This window comes from Fukomys damarensis, unplaced genomic scaffold (genome assembly GCF_012274545.1).
Source record: "Fukomys damarensis isolate Sample0158 unplaced genomic scaffold, DMR_v1.0_HiC HiC_scaffold_7, whole genome shotgun sequence".
In the NCBI taxonomy this organism is placed as follows: Eukaryota; Metazoa; Chordata; class Mammalia; order Rodentia; family Bathyergidae; genus Fukomys; species Fukomys damarensis.
The window spans coordinates 29,791,777-29,815,856 of record NW_022900919.1 but is presented as its reverse complement, the minus strand read 5'-3'; the positions used below and the strand labels follow the sequence as shown (position 1 = coordinate 29,815,856).

General features: G+C 45.9%; 1 protein-coding gene across 1 annotated transcript in view; it reads left to right on the top strand.

The window, feature by feature from the left end:
* Pcsk2 (proprotein convertase subtilisin/kexin type 2) overlaps positions 1-24,080 on the top strand; it is a 247,448-nt gene that overhangs the window by 200,526 nt on the left and 22,842 nt on the right. The window contains exons 7-8 of the mRNA XM_010634126.2: positions 12,598-12,686; positions 21,664-21,839. Of these exons, the coding sequence (XP_010632428.1) occupies positions 12,598-12,686; positions 21,664-21,839 (265 nt within the window). The remainder of the gene's footprint in view (positions 1-12,597; positions 12,687-21,663; positions 21,840-24,080) is intronic.

The following is a 24,080-nucleotide window of genomic DNA, read 5'->3' as shown; positions in this document are numbered from 1 at the left end:
TTTTATTCCTTTGAGTCAGTATCTGGCTTACATAGTTAACTGCATATAAGAAATATCAAGAAATTAAGATGCATGCTTGTCTCAGTGAAAGAGCACTGTAACTTTTAAATGTGTCACGTGGGGGAAGGTTGATCGACCTGTGGGAGGTTAGGAAGGAAAGGTGCTGTAGCATGGTAGGGCTCCTATACATAACGACGACATACTGAATACCTCAAAATGCTATGGGGAAGGATTTTGAATATTTTCACTACAAAGAAATGATTAAGTGTTTGGGAAGACAGATATGTCTAACTTGACATTACATAACGTATTCATATATTGAGACACCACATGGTAGCTATTAATAAGTAATTTTGTTTTCATGCCTCAGTTTAAAATAAATTTAATTTAAATAAGTAAATAGAATAAATAAACTCAGTGATCCTCTATTATCCGTGTCCTTGGGTAAAGTTTATGAACATGTGGAATTCAATTCATGGTATAAAAATGCATTATGTGTAGAGAATTTTATCATGGCTTTCACTTCTCGTGGCAACCTGAGTAGTAGATAAAACAAAAGCTGTCATTTTCAGTTTATTGAAGCTAACTAAAGGATATGGGCTTAGAAAGGTGGAGTAGCTTCCTTGGTCTAACAATTGTGTTCAAGACAAAGCTTAAAGGAGACCCATGTCTTACATTGCTTCTAAATCTGAATTTGTACTATTCTTATAAGTAGCATTTTAATGTGTCATGCAAAATTATGATATCTAAGCGTATACAGGGAAGCTTCTTGGTAGACCACATGGCTTTAAACTCAGTTCTTACAGTTTGGAAGTTGCTGTAAGACTATCAGGAGTAGAGATCGGGCACATGGATTCTAGGCTGTTGAAATTACAGAAATGGATAAAGAAAGTAAAATTCAAATCTGTAATGTTCTTGAAAGATCCTTGCTGATACCCAATAACATAAACAACCTGCCAACTTCATCCACAGCCTGAAAATTATCATGCAATTGTTGAAAGTTGTGTGTCTGGAGGGTGAGACTGTCCTACAAAGATCTGAGGATCTTGGCCATGGTGGGGGTCTCTTCGTCCTGACTTCTAACACCAGATCCTAGCACACCCTTAGCAAATAAGCCATTTTCAGAGATAGGGAAATGAAGCTGTGGAATAAATGTCACTAAGGCTGGTACTGGACATCATTGGCAGTGGTCACGAGGAACAGTGTGCAGAGGGCCTGGCTTCAACTGCATTGATCACCGGCCCTCTCCATGGATATGAAAACGGGCAGACCCAGCGCACATACCAACCAGCTATCTCTCCAGAGCTAGTAGGCACTAAACTAATTTCCAGGCACAAAAATCTAAGCCAACAGAATAGTTTTTCCTGAACCTCATTATTAAATTCAAACACAACCTCCTCCAGCCAAATTTGCTTGTGTGGCATTGCCGCAAGAGTGCTCCAAAAAAACAAAAACACCAAGGAAATGTCTTCTCCTTTGAATATTTTCTTTTGCAAATTTGTTCTTGGGAGAACAATTTTAAACTGGCTAAAAACCTCTAATGAGAGCCAATTAGTGTTTAGTGCAATAAAATTTTGTCACTGTCAGCAGTAAGAATTCCCAAGTGTCCGTTTATTGGAGACACAGGCACAGCTACTCCCAGCAGGCCTTATCCCCATGTCTAGGAAGCCAACAATTCAAGACAGTGTGCATTTTGACCACTGAATGAGTCTTTCCCCATTACCAACTCATTTTCAAAGAGCCTTACCCACCACAGCTTGTTATTCAAAGATTAAGCCTTTATCAGCTTTCCACATCTCCACCTTCCCCTGGGGCTTGACCCCTAAGTCTCCAGTATGATAGGCAGGTGCTCTACCACTGAACAGTTTTTACTCTATTTCAAGTTTCCCAGGCCGGCCTCTAACTTGCAATCCTCCTGCCTTAACCTCATGAATAGCTGGATTACAGGTGTGCACCACCACAGCCAGCTACATTATCACAGATTCATTGGATGTGGTCCAGCTCAGCCCACGGCATCTGAAAATGTAACTACTGTTATGAATGATTATGGGAGGATGGGGGTCAAAGTTCAAGCCTCAGTATAGGGAGGATCCTTAGTCCAAAATGTTGGCTCCACCTTAGAGATAATTCCTGCTTGGCATAGGGCAGGTTTGAATAAAGCATCTTCCCCACCAGTGTAGGATATGTTGACCAAAACGTCTCTCTAGAATTAAATGATATTATGTTTGATATTTTCTTCAATATTACTGATTTCTTGAGGAAAGAGGTGAAAGATGGAGTTGCTGTGTGGAGGAAATAAAATTGGTCATGAGGTAATCACTGTTAAAGCTGGGTACATGGAAGTTCACTCCATTTTCCTATGTCTTTGATCTTTTCTGCAATTTAAAAAAAAAAGTAACAAAATGAATCAGGCAGAAAAAAGAGGCAACAAATAGACCTGGGACTTGAGTTTTGTACTTGTGATGCTACTCGATTTAGTGTCCAAACATCTAAGGAGCTGGCAAAATCTCAGGAAGAGGAAGCCTGTGCCCAAATGTCTGCAGTGCTAACATGGCCCCAGCTGCAGTAACACAAGAAGGTACTGGGCTCGGTAGTTTTTTGTATGACATGAGATCAAAATACTCGGTGAATATTTAAATTTTAAAAATTATTACAGCAAAAGACACATTGCCAACAATCCTTCTCAAAATACGACCTCTCACTTCAAACTCACTTATCCATCTGGAAGTCCTTTTACACGAGTGTCTTCATGACAGGTGATCAAAAATACAGAGAATGCTGCTGTGGCATGGCATCCACAGAAAGGTGGGCTCCTGAAGACATCACAGTGCGTCCTCATCCACCTTATTCACCGGATCTAGCACCATGCAACTAGTAGCTCCTCCCCAAAGTCGAAATGACCATGGAAGAGAAATGTTTTGAATTGATTAGGACATCGAGGCAGCCACAACAGCACAACTAAAGACATTCATGAAAGAGGACTTCCAAAGCTGCTGCAGAAAGTGGCAAGGACAATAGGCTAAGTGTGTTCCAAGTAGGGGGGATTAATGGTAAGGAGTCCTTTACTGTAATGATTTTTTAAATCTAACTGTCCACCATATTTTCCTGTCACATTCCATATTAATTCAATTAATTCTCGATAAAACTCTCCAAATTATGCTCATTTTGAAAATAAGCACAAAGCTCATGACTACGCAGTGATAAAGGCAGATTTTGGTGGCCAGTGTGGAAGTCTTCAGCCCAGGATTTGCATTGGAGCAGCAGGTAGAGATGGGGCTGGAGAGCAAGTATATTCCAGGGCAGGAGTACAGTTTAGGCAAAGATAATGAAGAAGGTCATAACGGTACTTTCAGGAGGTGGCCTGGGTAACTAAACTGAGTGTTAGAGACTGGTGCCACATTCTAAGTGTTCACCTAAGAGCAGGGGCAGAAAAGGCGTGGGCAGGCTTCTAAGAGAAGGAGACAGAGGAGTGACTTCATGGGCAGGGGCATGAGATGAGAAGCCTCCTCCATCACTCTGCAGGAGCATCGCTTCCCTGGGGCCAGGGCTCTGAGCCCAGCACATACCCTTGGCCAGCACAGAATCTGTGGCTAATGGCACAGGAGCCTCTCGCAGCTGAAGGGCCATAAAGGTGTTCCTGAGACCTGCAGCGTCCTTCCTGGATGTGGCACCAACTCTGGCCCCCATCTCTGTTAAGTAGGCATTGACTGAGACCCCAGAAAGGGCTGCCCACCACTGCCCGGAAGACCCGTCGCTATACATCACTCTGGCCATGCTGCCCCACAAAGGTGTGTAGGATGTAGGAGCAGTCAGCAGGAATCAGCGGCGGCTCCACATCACTGCTGAGGAAGGGAGAAAAGCAATCGCTCTCTCAAGCCAGTAATAAAGCATTGTCCTTGGATGGGAAACCAAGCTCAGGAGCACCCTCTCCTCCTGGGTGCTGGGCTTAACCCTCTCAGCAGCCCTGCAGTCTTATTTATCCCTTTGTTTTCCTTCAGGTGTACATTGCCTTAAGAATTATTTAAAACCCCAAACCAAGGACTCTTCAGGAAAACAAATGAGATGCACAGACCTGCTCAGAGGGAGTGTGTGTACTAGAATGGCCTGCCCTGTGCTTGATTAGATTTTGTGAGACAGTTGCTTTTTCACAGAGTCAGTGTTATTTATTCCGTGGTGAAGCATTTAATAATTACAGACAGTATTTGAGCTCCAGGGATATATTTGAAACAGTCAAGAGATTTTCAAGCAGAGTATATTTTCTCCTCGTTTGCAATCAGAGAACTAACTCCATTTGGCCAAACAGAACAATAACTGAAATTGCAGAAAGGTAGGAAATATGACACATTTAATGAGCAACAATGATGAGCAGAAGAGATATCGTTGATTGGCAGTGAGGATCAGGATCTAACATCACATCTTCTTGCTGGAATTCAGAAACTATTGATTGGCTGCTTGACGGATGGGCTGGCACTACCTTCTCAGCCATGCCATGTTGAGGGGCCCTGACATCTATCTACTTTAGAGCTGCCTGCTATGGCTAGGTTTGAGGCCCCCATTTTGTCAATAGTCTTTCAGCCTTGCTCAGCTGTAAGTCAGCGTCTGGTGATACATTGCAGATCTGTACTCCATTACTGTGCTGTTGTCCATAAAAATCGCTAGTGCGTAACATTTCTTTGACAGGCATTCCCCACGGAAATGTCATCCCCGCCACAGGCAGCAATGATGAAGCATTCAAGGATTCAGCACACTCCATTAGGCCCTAAAGAGCAAGAGATCCCAGATTCGATGTGATTCCTGACTGCAAAAAGTTTACTATAAATTCAGGAAGAGGGAAGACATTTATTACTCAAGCAACCAAGATTGGGGGGTGGGCAGGAAGAAGGATAAATGGATGCTAAAAAATGTTTATCTCCATGGCAGCTGATGTGACGGATGGTGATAGCTAACCTTCAGATAAGGAAGATTTCTTGGAATTAACTTTTGTTCCTTATTAAAAGTTGCATTTCATTTTGAGGAACCCACACAACAAGCCGTGGAACAGTATGTGAGACAAACGGCCTCCCTGGCTCACTGTTTCCATGCTGATGTAAACTGACACTTTACCCTGGAGACACCGAATGGTTTAGGAAGGAATGAACATCCTTATGTCTTTATGGATTAATTCTGAAATCATCTCCTGGATAATAAAATTCAGATGGTTTTCAAAGGCCTGATCTAACACTTCAAGACTCCCTTAGAGGTTGCTGCTTATAACTACCTAACTAACCCTATCTCCATCCAAACCAGAACTCAGTGAGCTCCCACCAGAGTATAGTTGGGTTGGCTCTTCAGAGCCGTTGGAGAAACCATGGTTTTTATTTTATTTTATTTCTAGTCCTCTGTCTGGATTAGACCAGTGTTCATCATTTAAATTCCCCCTTCAGCTTAAAGACATAGACATAGGGCTGGGGATTTAGCTCAGTGGTTCCATCACCTGCCTCGCAAACACAAGGTCCTGAGTTTGATCCCCAGTACCAAAAAAAAAGACATGGACATAGACATAGCACAGACTTAAGGGGTTATGGAGAAAATTATAAAGATTGTAGAAGAACATTATAAAGATGGTGGCATAATCATTTCTGCTTTGAAAGTTAATGCTGTACATGCCTGATTGGGGAATTTCATGGTCTTTGGGTAGTTTAAAAAAAAAGCCTTTTCTTAAGAGAGAAAAATAGCATGGACATTGATGGACAAACGTAGTTTTGTGTGGGTTGTTGGGTATGGACTAGAGAACCCTGACTCAGTTTCCCTGTGTAGGCAATGGGAATGACCGTCCCACCTAGAAGGTTTTACTTGGGAACCAGAAACACAGATACAGAGTAGCTGGCCCAGAGTAAGGCGTGGCATAGGCACTCCCTATGGCGGTGAATGAAACTATGACTCTCAGGAACTAAACCATAGATTCCCCCACTAGCCAGGAAAGTGAGAGAATTTATGCAAAACGAGTCAAAGGGTGGCTTAGTCATGGACCCATCTCCCCCAGACAGCCATTCTCTCGTTTGAGCTTACCAGGGATTGAACTCAGGTCCTTGCACTTGGGAGGCAGACGGCAGAACCACTGAGCTAAATCCCAGGCCCTCATCTGAGCTTTTGACAGAAGCCAGATTACACATGGCGCGGGGTTAGATTTTCTGTCAAGAATCTAGTGGCTGTGATTCTGCATTGCTGATTGAAAAAATAAATTACATCCAAAGATCCTGCACATATGCAACCGGGTAAGTTAAGTAGGGAAATTGAAAAGCCTAATGTCTGGCCTCAGGACAATGAGGGGGGCCTCCTCAGTCCTACAGAAAGCATGCAATGCTTATCAGAGGTGCAGGGTCTCCTAGAGGCAGTGTTGCGGTCTGACCCATCTCCCATCCTAACCTGTTCTTCCCACCTAGTCATTCTCAGCCCTTCTCATGAGCAGGCTTCTAAATCCAAGGTCTTACCTTAGATCATCCGACGGGCATCAGCCAACAAACACAGCTCATGCTGAGCTAGCTGGAGAATCTCTACGTTTTGGCTCCAATAAATCTCACAGTGAAACTTCTGTCTCTAAAGTCATGGCTGAAAAGATTGCAGCAGGCTGTGCCAGACCTTGGCTGTCCAAAGAGTCTGTAGACCCAGGGCGACTGGAGGAAGCAGACGGCTTCATGTGAACAGGCCATCTTGCAGGAGTCTGCCATGCTGGCTGCCCCTGGCCTCTCCCTCTCTGTGAATCCAGGGGCCTGAGCTTCATTTTAGGATCTGGGATACCAAACCAGAGAGTCAGTGAAAGCAATCATAGGACAATAACCAGAAAAAGAACCCAAGGAAAGAGGGGAAAAAATCTCCATCTCCAAATTAGGCTATAATTTAAAAATCCCAAAATTCTGAAAAAGTATACCCAACAAAATTAAAAACCAGGACACAAGTTTATACCAGGTGAAATTTACTTCATGGAGCAATCTTGCAAAAAATTATCAAAGAACTTATGTGCTCTTTGCTCAGAGTAATAAATGCATAGATATACAACCATTTAAAAAGAAAAATAAGTGGGGCCTGGGATTTAGCTCAGTGGTTCCACCACCTACCTCGCAAGGGCGAGGTCCCAAGTTCGATCCCCGGTACCAAAAATAAATAAATAAATATTAATTAAACAAAAAGAAAATTAAGTAATGGGAGACACCCAGGCAAAATAAAAACATGAATATAAGAAAGAACCAATTGCAATTGAAAAATACAGCTTCTGAAATACAATCTCATCAAATGGGATAAAACTAAAATGTGGATGCACTTGGAGAAGTAATTATTGAAAATAATAGACTCTGTTTATCAAAATCCTATAGCAAACATTATTCTTAATGGCAAAACTCCAATAGCATTCTCTTTAAGTCTGGGACAAGACTGAAAGCTGCCAATTATTTCTTTTATTCAACACTATGCTACATCTCAGAGCAGATCAAATAACTGTAAATCTAAAACAACATGCGAGAAAATTATAAAACTTAGCGAACACATAAAAGCATTCCTGAATTGCAGGATGACAATTCTGAGTCCATGAATAAGAAGATGGAACAATATAAAGATGTCAAGTTAATCTGCTAATTCAATGCAATTTCACTTAAAGTTATTATATAGCACTTTTCAGTGGAACTAGACAAAATGATGCTAAAATTGATATCGAAAAGCAAATGACCCAGAAGAGAAGAGGAGAAGAAAGAGGAGGAGGCCTCCACTTATCACTTGGGCCACATTCTTTTAGCCCAAATAAGTCACAAGACCCATTCAGATCCAAGGTCAAGGTCAGGGAAGACCCACATCACTTCTTCATGGGAGGGGCAGGAAAATCACAATGCCAAGGGCCTGGACTCAGGACAGTGGTGGATCGTGGCCACTTTGGCAAAGCAACACAACACAACCCTGGTCACTTGCATCCTGTGACCTCAGACAGGAGGCAGGGCACTCTGGGTATTTTCTTCACCTTCCACCGGGGTTTGTGCTTAGAGGCAAAAGGAGCTACCAGCAGTGCCTAGGAAAGTAAAGTGGCCAAGTGAAAATGGATTTGGACAAATACATCCCGAAGTTCAGGGGAGTCTGAGACAATCAGGAAGGTCCTGGGGACACAGGAACAGAGGTCATGAGTGACACAGGGTCGTGAGCAGCTGCGGGAGCCTTGTTGTTTCTCATAATTAGTGTCCCAGATCAGCAGTGATAGGTGTCTTCTCCCCTTTCCCTCTGAAGAGCCCAGGGCCCACCTCTCCCCATGAGAGGGCAAAATGAGGGCTGTAGACCTGCTGTTCAGGGACTTTCACTGTCCCAGTGGACCTGGGCAAGCAGGGAAATACTGGTGCAAGGCAGTCACTTTGCCTTAGGGCGCTATGGGGTGGGCTGTGAGGGCATGCTGGACAGCACCTGCTCCCACCCTGTCCCTGTCCTGTCCCCTCGCAGTGCCTGGCGAAGAGAGCTGGGCTCTGTGCTTAGTCACCACAGTTGAGACATGGCCGATCACGCGGCTTTGTGCTGCTCACCGATGTCCCAGAAGGGACTGAGCATCCCCGGAGAGGCCTCAGTCCACACTGCCCATCAGCAAGGAGAGCTTGCCAGGGTTGATCATCAAATAACAAGAAAATTAATGTTCCATCTACTCAGGGTAGAAGAGAAGGGAGGAAGGGCAGGAGTTGGAGGACAGGGCCCAAGCAGCAGGGGCAGGGCAAAGCCTTGAAGGGGACTAAGTTCACAGCCCTAGTTTTGTGTTCTGTTTTGTTTCCACTTTTATTTTTATGAGAATTCTTATGAGAACATGTTTGCATTACATGGCTATCACGTTCCTTGTGGAGAGTTGGTACATGGACATAACACATCTCAATTATTTTTTCAGCTGCTTTCCCTGTCCTCTGTGTTTGATAAAGAACTGGAGGAGAGGACTTGAAAGTTTTCTAATACATGAAATGATCAGTGTTCAAGGAAAAAGGAAATGCTACCTACGCTGACTTGATCATCACACATTGTATACATTGCTAACATGCATCAAATTAGCACACCGCACCCCATATATATGTTCGGTTATTGGGTGCCAACTAAAAGTAAAATAAAAGAAGTGGAAAAGATTTAAAATATAGTATATGTAAGATAGATGCGTGTGTGTGTGTGTGTACTTTATGATAGGTGTTTGATATATGTTTAACCTATTTGGGTTACCAGATAAGCTATAGTATGTACTACGTACAAATATACAAGTATATAACTACAAATATACACGTAGACATAACACAAACATGTACTCAGATGTCTACACTGAAAGTATCTATGAGTCAACATGAAGTACGCACATGTTTCACAACGCACCACGTGTGAGCTCAGCCTGTTCCCGGCGCTTTCTTCAGCATATCCTCAGCATCGGGACTGCACGGCTGCCCTGAAGGTGACAGGTAGGGCAGACCCTTGAGGCTCCAAGGCTCAGAGCGCGAGTGTCCCCACCCTCGAGGCGCCTCTCGAAACCCGAGGATAAGGCTAGAGTGACTGTGTGCACAGATCTGTCACACGAGGCCCAGGCCCGACACAGGGATTCCATGAGCCCTGGGGCAGACTTCATTCGGGTCCCAAGAGGACGCAGAGCCGTGGCACAGGTGGCCTCAGGAGGAGGAGGGGTCCCTTGGGCTCAGCGTGTGTGCGGGTGTATACGTATCCCATAAAGCATTCCTATCCGGGGCGTGTGTGTACTCCATGCGCTTTTTATATATAGTGTGTTCGTATTTATACATTATATGTACATGAAATATATATTATGTATAAATTATATTCTATTCTGTTTGTTATATTATAATTTGTATAATTGTGTTTGTTGTGTTATAATACATTAATTATTGTATATAAATCCTATGTTTATGAAATATATAATGTCTTGGTTACTGTTCTCTCACTGCTGAGATAAAATACCCAAGACCCAAAGTTAAAGGGGGACAGGTTTCTTTGGCTCATGGTTCAGAGCGGTTTCAGTCCATAATCGCTGGCTCCAAGGCAGACAAGGCGGCAGCGCGGACAGGCCTTGCGGAGGAGAAGCCACAAGGGGCCCTAACCACACCTTTCTGCCCCTTTTATCCCATCCAGACTACGGAGGTTAGGGCGGCGCCAAGCCACTCACTCACACGGAGCGCTTTAGTATCACACCCTTGACCCCAGCACCACACGTTTCAGATTTAATCACTTCTGGAACAGAAAGCCCCACTTCATCCACATGAGGCTTTGGGAGGCATCAAAACACAAGCCGTAATGGGTAATGAATACATAAATATGTTTATAAATATACAGTATTGTTTTATTATCATCTATATTATTATAATTCCTACTATGAATTGCATTATAAAAATGTGTACGTGTAAATTTTAATACATTACATATATTTTTAAATTATAAATATGCAACCTACTATTTGAACATCATCGCTTCTACTCTATAATATTAATTAAAATAATTATAAATTATCGGAATCAAATGTAAATATGAATTTCTATGTTTATAATATCATCAATGGCTAAATGCGTTTTCATATACTCATTTATATCACTATGATATAAATATTTGCACACATTCTATAGGCACGTGATTTATGATCTTATAAGTGTATATAACATCCTGCATCTGCATGAGCATGGTAAGAGCCCCATAGTTTCTCCCAGCCTGGGCCGTGATGCCTGAAGGGCTGGGGCAGCAGCTCCACTCGGCCCAACAGCACTTCAGCCAAGTGCCCATTTCCTAGGCTCTGCTGCTGGTCCATGGCCTGATAGACGTTTCCTCACTCCAGCCGCAGCTAGGCCAGTAGGGAGGACAGCCTGGCCCTGGCACCTGTCCCCACATCAGCCCACTTGCTCACCCCCTCCACTGCCCTGGGGACCTTCCAGGCCTAGGGCTGGTGGTTCCTGATGACTTGGATCATGAATCCGGATCCAGACCCTGAGAGCTGTTTGGGCTGAAGACACAGCCTCCAAGTTCTAGAGTCCCGTTTCCTGTTGTCACTGCACAAACTCTCCAGAGAGAAGCCACTTAGAAAACAGCACTTGTTTGCTCCCAAGCCTGGAGCCCAGGGGAGCTCAGTGAGGCGGCCGCTCCCCAGCTATTGCCTGGGTGGGTTGCTGGGGTCTGGAGGAAGGAGGTGACTGCTCTCACCTGTCAGACGCCTCGTCTGAGGTGGCGGGACAATGGAGGTTGCTGTCCTTCCCTCTCTCCACGGGGCCTTGTACCTTCGCAGGCTAGCCCAGAGTTCCCAGGTGAGCCCATGCCTCTGTTCGGCTCTAGGCTTGGGACTGGATGCTGTCAGGCCTCTCAAGTGGCATTTCATCCTTCAAGTCACCAAGCCAGCCAGCTCAGGGAGACGGGAAATGTGTGCAGGAGGAAGTGTTTGGAACCCTTGGTATAAGAAAGGAGAGAATGAGAGACTGGAGATTTAGCTCAGGGGCACTGCGCCTGCCTGGAAAAGTCCTGTGTTATACTGGCGGGGGGGAGAAAGAAAGAAAGAGAGAGAGAGGAAAAGAATGAGAGAAAGAATTCATAGAATTATAATGTCTGTGGCAGAAAATAGTCTAGAATATGATGTATCTGTTAACTTTATTATTATGACAAAATACCTAAGATAATTAAGTTATAAAGAGGAAAGATTTGTTGTGGCTCTAGCTTCAGAGGGTTCAGTCCATGGTTGGTGGCTGTGTTCCTTTTGGGTCTATGGTGAGGCAAAGCATCTGGTGGGGAACGTGGTAGAGAAAATTGCTTGCCTCAGGCAGCTAGGAAGCAGAGAGAGAAGGAGGGATGAGGCCCCACAATCCCTTTTGAGGATTTCCTCTCACCCAGTGACTAAAGACCTCCTACCAATACTCTTCTTTTAAAGGTTCACCTTCCCAAAGTACAAAGCTGGGACCAAGCCTTTAGCACATGGCCCTTGGGGACTTTCCAGGTCCAAACTCTAACACTGAGCTCTCGAAAGGCCTTGTTTGGAACTCAAGATGAAGCAAATCTTGGAAAGGTTGCCTAATGCCTATGATCCTTGATCTGGTCAGCCTCAGAGGTTCTGTGGACTCCTTGAAACTGCGTGCAGTATGGCTGGAGTGCTCCTTACCCTCCCTGAGTGAGACGGGGGAACTGTAGCATTAAGCAGGCCCTCAGAGGAGGCTAAAATCCAATGAAGGTGAAAGCTGCAACCTCATTATGGACAGAACTGCACCCCTGTGTGCTCAGTTGCCCTCAGAAATAAGCACCAGCCCATGATTCTTCAGAAATAGCAGAGCCACCCAGCCCATACAAACCTGCTTTATTGTGCTTCATTTTTAAGGACACCTGTGCGGTTTCTTTAAGAAGATACTTCCAATTTTAAAGTAAAGATCAAATATTCAGATTTAAAATGCTCTCAGAAACATCTTCAAGACAGAAGCAACCACCAGGCAGGATCCGGGGTGTTGGGATGTGCAGACAGAAGATGGGGTGACCCCAGACCAGAGCGTCCCAGCCAGACCATTACAGGGAATCAATTGCTTCCAGCTGACAGAACTTCTGAACTCTCCACCAAGCTTCTGATGCTGGATCTAATTTGTCTTTATTTCCCCACAGCCATGGAACAAGATGTGCAGGAGAAGTTTCGGCAGCGGCCAACAACAATATCTGCGGGGTTGGGGTGGCGTACAACTCCAAGGTCGCAGGTAAGATGGCCCTGCCCCACCACCACAGAGTGGGGAAAATGTTTAATTTTAACTTGCACAGCAGTATCAAGGCACTTACCTTTTAAAATTCAACCATAAGATAAATACAGTAACATGCACAGATCATGAGCACATCGCCCAGTGGATTTTCACAAATGCGGCACTCATGTTGCCAACCAGAATGAAATCTGACCGGACCCCCAAGCCCTCCGCGCCCTGCAATTACTACCCACTCACTCACTAGCAACAATATTATTTTCTAATAGCAAAAACCATACCATGTTTGAACTTTGTATAAATGGACTTACTTACACAGTCATTCCTCTTCTATGTCAACATCGATGGCACTTTAATATGACTCAAATGGAGACCTTAGAATATAATATGTATATAATGATTTGTAAAGATACTCAGAACCATCATCTTCAGGGAGACCGGCTCTACCAAGAACTTCTTCCAAAGTTTCACTGTGCCAGATATTAATGATTTCCTATTTACAGGGCCTTTAGAAATTTAGAAATAGGAGTGGTATGTCCCTGGAAAGACAGAGACAGAGACAGAGAGACAGTGAGAGAGAGAGATTCATAAGCTTTCCACAAGATGCCTAAGAATGGACTGATGCCTGGCTTGTTCCAAGTTTTGCATCAAATTGGTTCCTAATTTATTCAGGCTGAGTCACCCAACCTTGTTTTTCTTTCTTTTTCCTTCTTTTTTTTTTTTTTTAAACAACTGTCTTGATTTTTTTCCCCCAGCAATTTAACTGAAACATAAACCTACTTTGCGCTGACACTCGAGTTTCAAGGGCCTAAATAAAGCCAGCGTACCCTGTACCAGCCCAGTGTGAACAGCTTTCATTACAGTTTGTGAGAGGCTGGCCTGAGCTAGGTACAGAATGTCACAAAAAAAAAAAAAAAAAAAAAAAAATCCCTCTGAGGGTCTGAAATGTAAACAGAGGAGCCTTTGTCCCTGGGGCCTCAGCTCTTTTTACTTTGTGGGTGTGGAAAATGTGGCATGAGAAGGGCAGCTGCTGCACTCAGGGAAGGACACCACTTAGCTAATGGTTAGTACAGTATTTTACAAGCCGAGCTCACCCCCGGGTGGTGTCTGGGGCCAGGCAGCCTCTCAACGCACAGGGCAGGACCAGAGGCCACGGGATAATTCAAACCCGTATTTTTCATTCTTCCCCCCCCCCACCCACACACACCGGAGATTGAACGCGGGCCCTTGCACTGGCAAGGCAGGCAGCGAAACCACAGAGCTAAATCCCCGGCCCGTATTTTTCATTATGATTGTCTCCAAAATAATGTTGAGGGCTCTGCACACCGGAAGTATCTGGCTTTTCAGTACCAAGACACCCATAGAAGGGCAGCCTGCAAGAGGGAAAGAGTCCCGGGAAGCTCCTAGCTTTCCCGAAGCACATTTCCCCCTGGCTTTGTGTCTCTTTTTCTCTTCTCTCTTATTATGTCCACTCCGGATACAACTGGGCTGCCCATCAAATGGGCTAATTACCCAGCAGAGCGTAGGCTGATCTTCCCGTCCACCCAGGAGAAGCCCGCATCCTCCAGCATCCTTTCCACACCCCAGGGTCAAAATGAATCCTACCTGAAGCTCTGGAGCAGTTGCTCAAGAATTACAAACAAAACCAGAGGTCCAGGCCCCTCGACCTTACAGGGGATGTTTTACTCACTCTGGCTGACAAGTGTAGGAGTTGGCTGGCTCTTAATTATTTGCTAAAAATGAGCCAAACTTTTGGAAGAATCTTCGTTTCAGGAGCTTTCTGAAGTAGGGAGGGCTCGCGCGTCCCCTAGTGGCCAAATGAGATCATTGCTCGGTCTTCCCCCCCCACCCCGACCCCCCGCAGCAACGTAGAAGTCCAAGAGACCAGTGAATCGGTGTTCCCAGAGGCGTGTCCCTGCGACTTCTGGCGCCACCTTCGCTGTGGATGAACTTCCCAAACACACATGTATTCAGGTCTGACTAAAGCCCTGTTAGCATAAAACCTCCTAGCAGACATAAAGCATAGCCAATGCTTTCCATCTGGATTTTCCCCTGTGCTATTCCTCTGCCCAGAACACTGTCCGCCTGGCACCTCCCCTCCTCCTTCAGCTCCCAGAAACCCTGCTGCTTCCTCCAACATCACCTCTCCTCAAGTTTCCTCCTCTACGCTAGATAAAAGCACCTTGATTATTGTTCATTGTGTTAGTCCAGGGTCTCCAGAGAGAAGTGGTAAAGATAGCGGCCGGCCAAGGTAACACACTCCAGTAATCGCAGCACACCAAGAGACTGAGGCAGGAGGGTTGAAAGTTTGAGCACAGCCTGGGTAACTTACTCACTCAGAGAGACCCTGTCACAAAATTTAAATTTTTTAAAAGGGGACTAGGATATATAGCTAGTGCAAAGGCCCTGAGTCAGCAAGGGATTTAGCTCAGTGATGCAACCACCGACCTTGCAAGCTCAAGGTCCTGAGTTGATGCCCGATACCAGAAAAAAAAGGGGGGGCCCTGATGGATCCTTAGTACTTATAAAAAGATAGATGATAGATAGAATACATAAACACATGCATACATTCATTCGTACATACATACATTATAGATGACAGTAAGTAGACAGGAATTTGGGGCTTATGTGGTCACGGAGAGGGCCTCCTCACAACAGTCCACCTGCAGCTGGAGACCCTGGGATGCAGGTCTGGGACCCAAAGGCTGCCAGACGAAGTCCTACTGTCCTAAAGCCGCAGGCCCAGAGTTCTGGTGTCCAAAGGCAGGGTACAGGAGTGTACCCTAGCTCCAGGAGAGAGCACCCCAGCTGCCTTCCCTCTGGTTTTGCTTCCCTGGCTGATGACTGGATAAGGACAGTGCTCCCCACTTTGCCCTCACAGGACACCCCCAGAGCTGTGCTTTCCCAGGGCTCCAGTCGAGCAGATCCCATAATGCACCAGCCCATGCGTGGCTCCAGAACCCCGATCTCTGTGCCCCAGCAGACAGCAACCTTCACCAGGCAGGACCAGGTCCCCCCAAGTCAGGGTTGGGCTCGCCGTGGACCCCCAAGCATGGCTGCTAAACTCATGACAGTAAAGAAGGACAAAGGAGGCCCACGGATGAGCCCTGATGCCAGCAGGGTGGCTTGTGGGGACAGGTGGGCCTGTGACATCCAGGAATGAATCATCCAAGGCCCCAAAGCCAATAGCATCTCAGCCCAAAGACCAAAAGACCTCCTCCTCCTCCCAACACCACTCACCTCTGCTGCTTTTTCAGACCCCGACCTCAGGTGTCCTCCAGGTTAAAATAGCGTGTGACTTCCCAGGCTGACCTATCGGCATCTCAAGGTCTTCCAAAAAGGACTCTATAAAGATCCTTTGGTGCAAATGCCCACTGATACTTTCATAGTGAGAACAACTGCGACAAATGAGGATGGTGAGAATTAGCTCCTACTTCCTGGAAATGATGGTGACTGCCAGGCCCCAGGCAAAACCCTGCTCTTGCCACACTCTTTACCATCCTATCATGCTTATTATGTGCTCTAGGTGCCATATTGTTATATATTACTATCCTGCTTTTACAGGGAACAAAACTAAAAAATGGAAGCCACACACTAGTGAATTGTGGAATAATCTTGCATCTGGTGTGGATCCTCTAAAAGCTCTTTCCCAAATCAGTGCAGAGACTCTTAAATAAATAAAAGTAGACATTCCATTTGACCCAGCTACCCCCTCCTAGGCCTCTTTCCAAAGGAGTTAAGGTCATCATATTACAGGGATACATGCATACCCATGTTTGTGGCAGCATGGTTTATAATAGCTGTGGCTTGGAAACTGTACATGTCCATCAACAGATAAGTGGATGAGGAAAATGTGGTATTTATACACAATGGAATACTGTGCTGTAGGGGCTGGGGATTTAGCTCAGTGGTTCTGCTGCCTGCCTCACAAAAGTGCAAGGGCCTGAGTTTGATCCCTGGTACCAAAAAAAAAAAAGATTTTTGCAAAAAGTTTGAAAACCACATTGTTGATCACTACCAAACTACCTTGTAATTTCTCTACCAGAAAAGAATTGCTTTCATATATGATCGTCATTACTATAGGCTAATAAATCTCCAGATGTTTGAGTGAATTTACACATATTTTATCTGAGTGAGATTACATAAGCCAGTAACAATCACCATGAGCACAGTGATTAATGCGTTTGCAGATCCTAAACCCTGGCTGAGCAGGAACTTTTCCTGAGCCACCAGGGAAGACATTCAGTAGCCTAAAGACAGCAGGAATCAGCACTGAGGTTTGAGGACAAGAGGGCATTGCTGGGAACTTGCAATGGCACCCTCGGGACAGGCAGGGCAGAACGGCTTCCGTTCTACCTGCCAGTCCAGCAGCCCTCAGGGCACCAGTGCCTACCAGGATACAAGCTCAGCAGGGAGACAGGTGAGGCCTCTGAAGAAACAGGAGGAATCCAGATGTGGTAGTGCACACCTGCAACCCCAGCACTCAGAAGGCTGAGGCAGGAGGATCACCTCACATTCAAAGCCAGCCTGAACTGCATAGTAAGATCTTGTCTCAAAAAAACCAAACAAAAAAATAAAAAGAAGGGAGGGAGGGAGGGAGATAGAGAGAGAAGCAAATGAAGGGTGGAAGGAAGGGGAGTGGGACACAGAGCCACTCTGGCCCTTAACCTGGTACACAGGTCCGCCTGGGGCTGGAGTCTGGACCCAGTGTGCTGCCCGGCTCTGTCCCTGCCCACTGAGTCCCCAAAGCCAGGAGAGAAGCTAAGAGGTAGCCTCCTAAATCTTCAGGTGCTTCTCCCCCTGTCTCCCTGCCCCACCGTTCCTAGAGAACCCCGGGGCAGAAGAGAGGCTCTCATGTCCTCTGCTGCTGAATTAATACTATCTCCTTCGATGAATGACTACCCCTTCCTCCCAAGCCTAACACAATTAAGAAATGTCAGACACCTGGCCCCAGAACACCCAGGAGCCTGGTTCCTATGCTACGGCCTCCTGGCCTCCCTTCCTGCTAACAGGGTCAGCAAATTAATCTGTGTTCTTGTGTGTACAAGGAGCCTGCAGGGGTGGAGAGGGGAAGAGGTGCAGGGACGGGGATGCAAAGAGAAAGAGAGGACCCAGCCGTTGGATGGGCCATGCTGCCTCTGACAAAATCCTGGGTGGCCACTGGCTGCCTGGTGCTGGTGGGACAATCAAGACCTTCTTTAAGGCTGCGGATTTAGCTCAGTGACACCTCACCTGCCTGCAAGCACAAGGTCCTGAGTTTGATATCCAGGATATTCAGTACCAAAAAAATAAAAAAGAAGAGTCATTTAGGTCAGGGTTGAATTTGTCCAGATGAACTTGCCAGTCCTGCTCATCTGGGCACTAGACAAGTTCAGGAGCATCCACCGAGGCTTCTCCTTGCAGGCCGACAGTGCTGTGTTTGTTTCACACCCACAAAGCAGGCATAATTTCACGGGAAACTGGTGCTGTTCGGTTTATCCTGTGCATGTTGTGGCCACCGTTGTGGAATACTTTTTTTTTTTTTAAACAAAGTCTTACTTCAGGTTCACCTTAAATTCACAGAGAAACTTCCGCCCCCATCTGAGGAGTGCTGGAATTACAGACATGCACTTCCATACCCAGCTGTTGGATACATTTTTAAATAAATAAAATAGAGATGCACTCAAAGCAAACTGTAGTTTTAAGATTCCCGTCTCCTCATAAAATGAACCATAGAAAAACTGGCTTTCAACTTGCCAAAGATTAAAACTAGATTCCTGTCTTTCACCATGCACTAAACTAAAATCCAAGTGGATTAAATATCAAAACAGAAACTAAACTTACTGGAAAGTAAATTAGGTAGGACTCTCAAAGACATTGATTGGCACAGGAAAAGATTTTATGAACAAATCCTCAGCAGCTCGAGAACTAGCACAAAGAATCAACAATTGGGATCTCATCTTATTAAAAAGCTTTTGCACTGCAATAGAAGCCATCAACAGAGCTAAGAGACAACCTACAATTTGGGGAAAAAAAGTTTAACATCTACTCCTCAAAGGACTACTATCTAGAATATATAAAGAACTCAAGAAAATGAGACCCCTCTCAAATACAAAGACTCGATTCAAAAATGGGCATCTGAAATGAATAGACATTTCTCCGACAAAGAAGTAAAAGCAGCAAGTAAATATACGAAAAAATGCTCCACAACACTGGTCATTCAAGAGATGCAGATGAAAACAACACTTAAGATTCTACCTCACCCCACAAAGAATGGCTGCTTCAAGAAATCAACCAATACCAAATGTTGGCAGGGCTATGGGGAGAAAGGAACCCTTCTCCATTGCTGGTGGGAGTGCAGACTGGTACAACCACTGTGGAAATCAATATGGAGATACCTCAAAGAACTAGGATTAGAGGTCCCACTTGACCTAGCTATCCCTCTGCTGGATATCTTTCCAAAAGAATTAAAAGAATGATACACAGTGATATACGTGCACCCATGTTTACAGCGGCACAGTTTGTAATAGCTAAAACTTGGAAACAACCCAAATGCCCATCAACTGGAGACTGGATAAAGAAGATGTGGTTTTCCTATAAAATGGAATACTACTCAGCCATAAAGAATGAGAAACTAGAGACATTTATAGTTAAATGGATGCACATTGAGACTATACTCTTAAGTGAAATAAATAGGAAACACTTGAGTAAATACTGAATAGTTTCTCTGGTGTGACAAACTAAAAGTGTAAATAAGGTTTAAATGGTGTAATTGATCGTGTGAAATAGGAAGAAAATGGCTAAAGGGAAAGTGGGAAGGGAAAGGGAAAGGAAATAAGGGAAAAGGAAAAAATGGAAACAAAGTCTTTGTAAATAGGGAAGGGTGAAAGGGGTGAAGGGAGGGCAGGGACAAGGGGAAAAAATGAGAACCAAGACCTGTCATGTAAAGGTACAAGATCCCAATAATGAATGTAATTGTACTGTGTACCTAAAATTTACCAATAAACTCAATTTAAAAAATAAGAACCAAGACATATCATGTAAAGATCCCAATGATAAATTTAATTGTATTGTGTACTTTAAATGTACCAATAAACTTAATGGGAAAAAATAAAATGAATCATAAAATGTAGCTTCCCAAAATTCAAACCAAAGACCAGGCTTGTTCCAGATAAGCTTCTTCCAAGAATAGAAGATGTGAATTTATAATTGAATGCTTATTGGCAAAAATAGTGACCTGCTGGGGATTTAGCTCAGTGGTGCTGCCTTCTGCCTTGCAAGTGCAAGGTCCTGAGTTCAATTCCTGGTACCAAAAAATAAAAGATTGGTGACCAGAATTGTGGGTTCATGGTAGAGTAAGGACAATCTGGATCTACTATTTCTGTTGGGGAGAAACTCAACTCAATTAAATATTAACTCCACATAAGTACTCACCAAATATCTGTCAAGCTTAAGATAAATACCAAGCATCATGCTTGTCTCCAGGGACACATAATGGATAAAATAGATGCATCCCAGCATAAAAAGGCCTTGCTGCCTGCTCTTGTATAAAACATTTAAATGTGCAACTGATGGCGCATGGATGGAAACTGCAGCCTGAGCACAGAGGTGGGCTGGCAGTCGCTAGGGTGGACAGGGAGCCCGCCCAGGCTCCTAAAGTCTAAACATAGTGGCCCGTGAAAAAGAGAGAAATTTCATGTCAATGCTCCATGCCCTGGAGAACCTGGGAAGTCCTTATTCCAACCGATCTGCATGGCATGCTCCAGTGGTGCCTGAGTAAGAATGTCCTGGAGTGACTGTCCCTTGATCACAGGGAACAAGGAAGGAGTGTCAGCACTCAAATTTCAGCTGTGCATGGTTATTGTGATTCTTTCTACTTCCTGACCATCATGAGGTGAGCAGCTGTCCTCCACCATGCCCCCGTCCCTGCCTCCCAGCCTTGCAGCCAGCCAACCATGGACTAAAGCTCTACAAACTGTGAGCCAAATTAAGCTCTCTTCCTTTAAATTATAGGTGTTGGGGATTGTGTCCCAGTAACAATGAAAGAGACTAAGACAATGGTCAAGCCCCTTCATTTCATAGTCCCTGCACTAGAGTCCATGGTCTGCGGCTATAACAAAACACCCAAAACTGGGTAACGTATAAAGAGAAGAGATTCATTTAGCTCATGGTTTTGAAGGATGGAAGGCCAAGACTGGATGGCCCCATCACTTTGCCTCTAGTGAGGACCTTGTGGCAGGTGGCAGCATGGCATGTCCACAGGAGGACAATGACACGGTGAGGCCAGAAGCCAGGAGCAGGAAGGCCTAGACTTGCTCTTTTCTAACAACTCACTCTCTTGGGAATCAATGGGTGTCCCCTGAGAATGGCATCAGTGACCCCGTAACAGTGCTTCTTGTGCCCCAGTCACTTCCCAGCAGGCCCCACACCCCCACCCCGGTGACCAAGATCCCAGTACCTGAACCTTTAGGGGATGCCCTCAAGCCACAGCAGTCCTGTAGGCGACACTGCAGGCGGAGCTGCTACTTGGCCAGAAATCATCAGCAAAGGCTGCCCCGCTGGAACCTGGCCAGGGTGTAGGGGACAAAGTTTCCCTCAAGGATACTCAAAAGGACAGCCAAGAGTGGGAGCCATAAGAGTGTGGGGGACCCTCAGTGCAACTTTTCCTTTTCCAGCTCTAAGGTCTAAACCCAGGGAGTGACAAACCACATCCTCAACCCTTTTTATTCTACTTTGAGACAAGGTCTCACTAAGTTTCTCAGGTTGACCTCCAGTTTGCAGTCTTCCTACCTCAGCCTCCCAAGCAGCTGGGATTAGGAGCCTGTACCACCACACCCGCCCTGTGCATCTCCTTTCGTGTCCTGGGGCTCCATGGTGGCCTCCAGAGCATCCGAGGTCACCAACTCTCCAACCACACTGGGAGCCATGCTCTTCCCCATTGCCCATGTCTCCTGAGAACTGGATACCAAAGCCCTGTTCCCTCTGTCACACCTGTCCACAGGTATCCGGATGCTGGACCAGCCCTTCATGACCGATGTCATCGAAGCCTCCTCCATCAGCCACATGCCCCAGCTCATCGACATCTACAGTGCCAGCTGGGGCCCCACGGACAACGGAAAGACGGTGGATGGGCCCCGAGAGCTCACACTGCAGGCCATGGCCGATGGTGTGAACAAGGTAAAGCCATCCCCGCCACCCCTGGGCAGAGGGGCTGTAGGGAAAGGCAGGAGGGCGGCAGGGCCTGACTCTGTGCAGGAGCCAGCGGAGAAAGGAAGCAGTCTCAGCCCACAGGGGATGGGGACCTGGAGGCACAGCCAGGAGTAAGGCTGCAGTGTCCATTGGTGGGGCAGCTGAGCGGTGGGTTCCTGAGTTGACCCCAGGAGGGGCAGAGCCAAGGACAAGGGAAACAGGCAGAGCCTCTTTCCTGAGGTCCCACGGCAGAAGCCACCCCAGATGGACAGGGTCCCAGCTCAGGGACTGGGACATGCCTGGGATAGTGTCCCTGCTTCACCATCAGTGCCTGAGAAGTGTTTTGTTCCTTCTCTACTGACACCGAACCAACCATCCCAAACATCCCCAGCATGAAACTTGACTGTCACAGGCCTGTGGATGGCGTGGGTTGGAATTTGTACCAAGCCCCTGGAGGTGGATCATCTCAGCTCCACAAGTCATGGGCCCAAGGCGTTGTGTGACTCCTGACAGAGCATCAGTTCCCAAACTGTGCGTCTTCACAAGCTGTTTCAATGCCTGAATCCAAAGTATGCCCCACCCCCGAATTTTAACAACTACCACTAAAGTTTGCCAGGTGTCACTCTAAAGGACCTCTAGGATCCATATCTTGTCACCTGAGATACCAAGAGCCTGGGATAGGGCTTTTTCAACCCCACAGTGAAAAGAAAAAGACCTTTTCTGGGTGTGGCAGCCCTGTTACTACCTTGTTAGTGAATTGCTTGGTGACCCAGCCGTGCATTTGTTTGTGTCACAGAAATGGAGACCAGGTAGCTCCAGGAACGTTGTCTCTGGGGAAGATGGGGGAATGGGATGACCTGAGCAGGCCCTCAAGCAGCAGAGTGGTGGGGGGTCCCTGCCAGACACCAAAGTCCCAGGGCTGCCCTCCCATCTGCCTGGCTCCCTGAGGCTCTGTGCCTGCTCTCAGCCCAGTCCTCCTGTCTTGAGGCTTCTGTATTGGTGAAGTCCCCACCTGGTCACTCCTGTCCCCAATGCTTTCAGGGGATCTCTGGTCCCAAATAAGGGAACCCGTCTTCCCTCAAACTAGGCCTGTAAGCTAAGAAATTAGGTTCTCTTGGAAAGACTTTCAACCCTCATAGTAGAGTGCCTTCCACACTGTAGAATTCTTTCAAAAGCCTTAATGGAAAAGTAATACCTAATGCTTCCTTTCTGTTATGAGATCCAATTGTGTACCCGGGTATTCACCATGGAAGTCTTAGCCCTGGGTTCCTGAGACTGTAACCTCACTTGGAAAGAGGGTCACTGCAGCTGCGATTAGCTAAGTGAGGGCATTAGTGGAGTGTAACCCAATATGATTGCATTGTCAGCATCCTAACCCAGTGTGATCGGTACTCTCATTTTTAAAGAAAAAAAATGAAACAGGTCACAGAAGGCACACATGGAGAAGGCCATGTGGAGATGGAAATAGACGTTGCGTGAAACATGTGCCAGTCGAGGATGTGAACGATGTTGCCAAAGCTGAAGGAACTGTAGAACCAGCCCTGCTAGCACGCTGGTCTTCAACGCTGGCCCCTGAACCTCAAGACAGTTTATTCCTGGTGTTTATGCCACCAGGTTTGTGGCCCTGTATTATGGTGGCCCTAGAAAGCAAATACACCCTTTCCCTCTTAGGATTGCACATCAGGCTCGAGCACGGTGGAAACAAACTGGTCACTACTCAAGATCAACTGGGTATCACCAGGCTTTCTCCATTACAGCCAAGATGGTTGATCGATCATTGGTGCCAACTTTTCCCTCTCCTGTAGGGCCTTCCTTCATTTTTGACCTCGTTACCTCCAAGGAGTAGCATGCAGAAATCCCATGATGTAAACCTAGGAGAGAGGAATGTTCCCAAGGGACAAGGCCATGCTGGACATGGCTCCTGGTGACATCACACTGGCATCTTGGACTAGACACAGAAATTAGCAAACGACACAAATAAAAAAAGGGCTATGCTCCATCAGAGAGCTAGTTGTTAACTACTTTGCAGCACAGCTGCGGCTCCCCTTAACCCACAGCATTTGAATGTGCTCATGCCTCCTGCTGGTGAGCCACCCGGCCTTCCTGAGGCTGGAACTTTCCTGTGGAAAGGGGGAGGGAAAGCACTGGAAACCCCGATGCTTACATTTCCCCAAGTTTTCCATCCAGTTGTAAGTTACCTCAAGACAGTGGGGGAAACTTTCTAAGTGA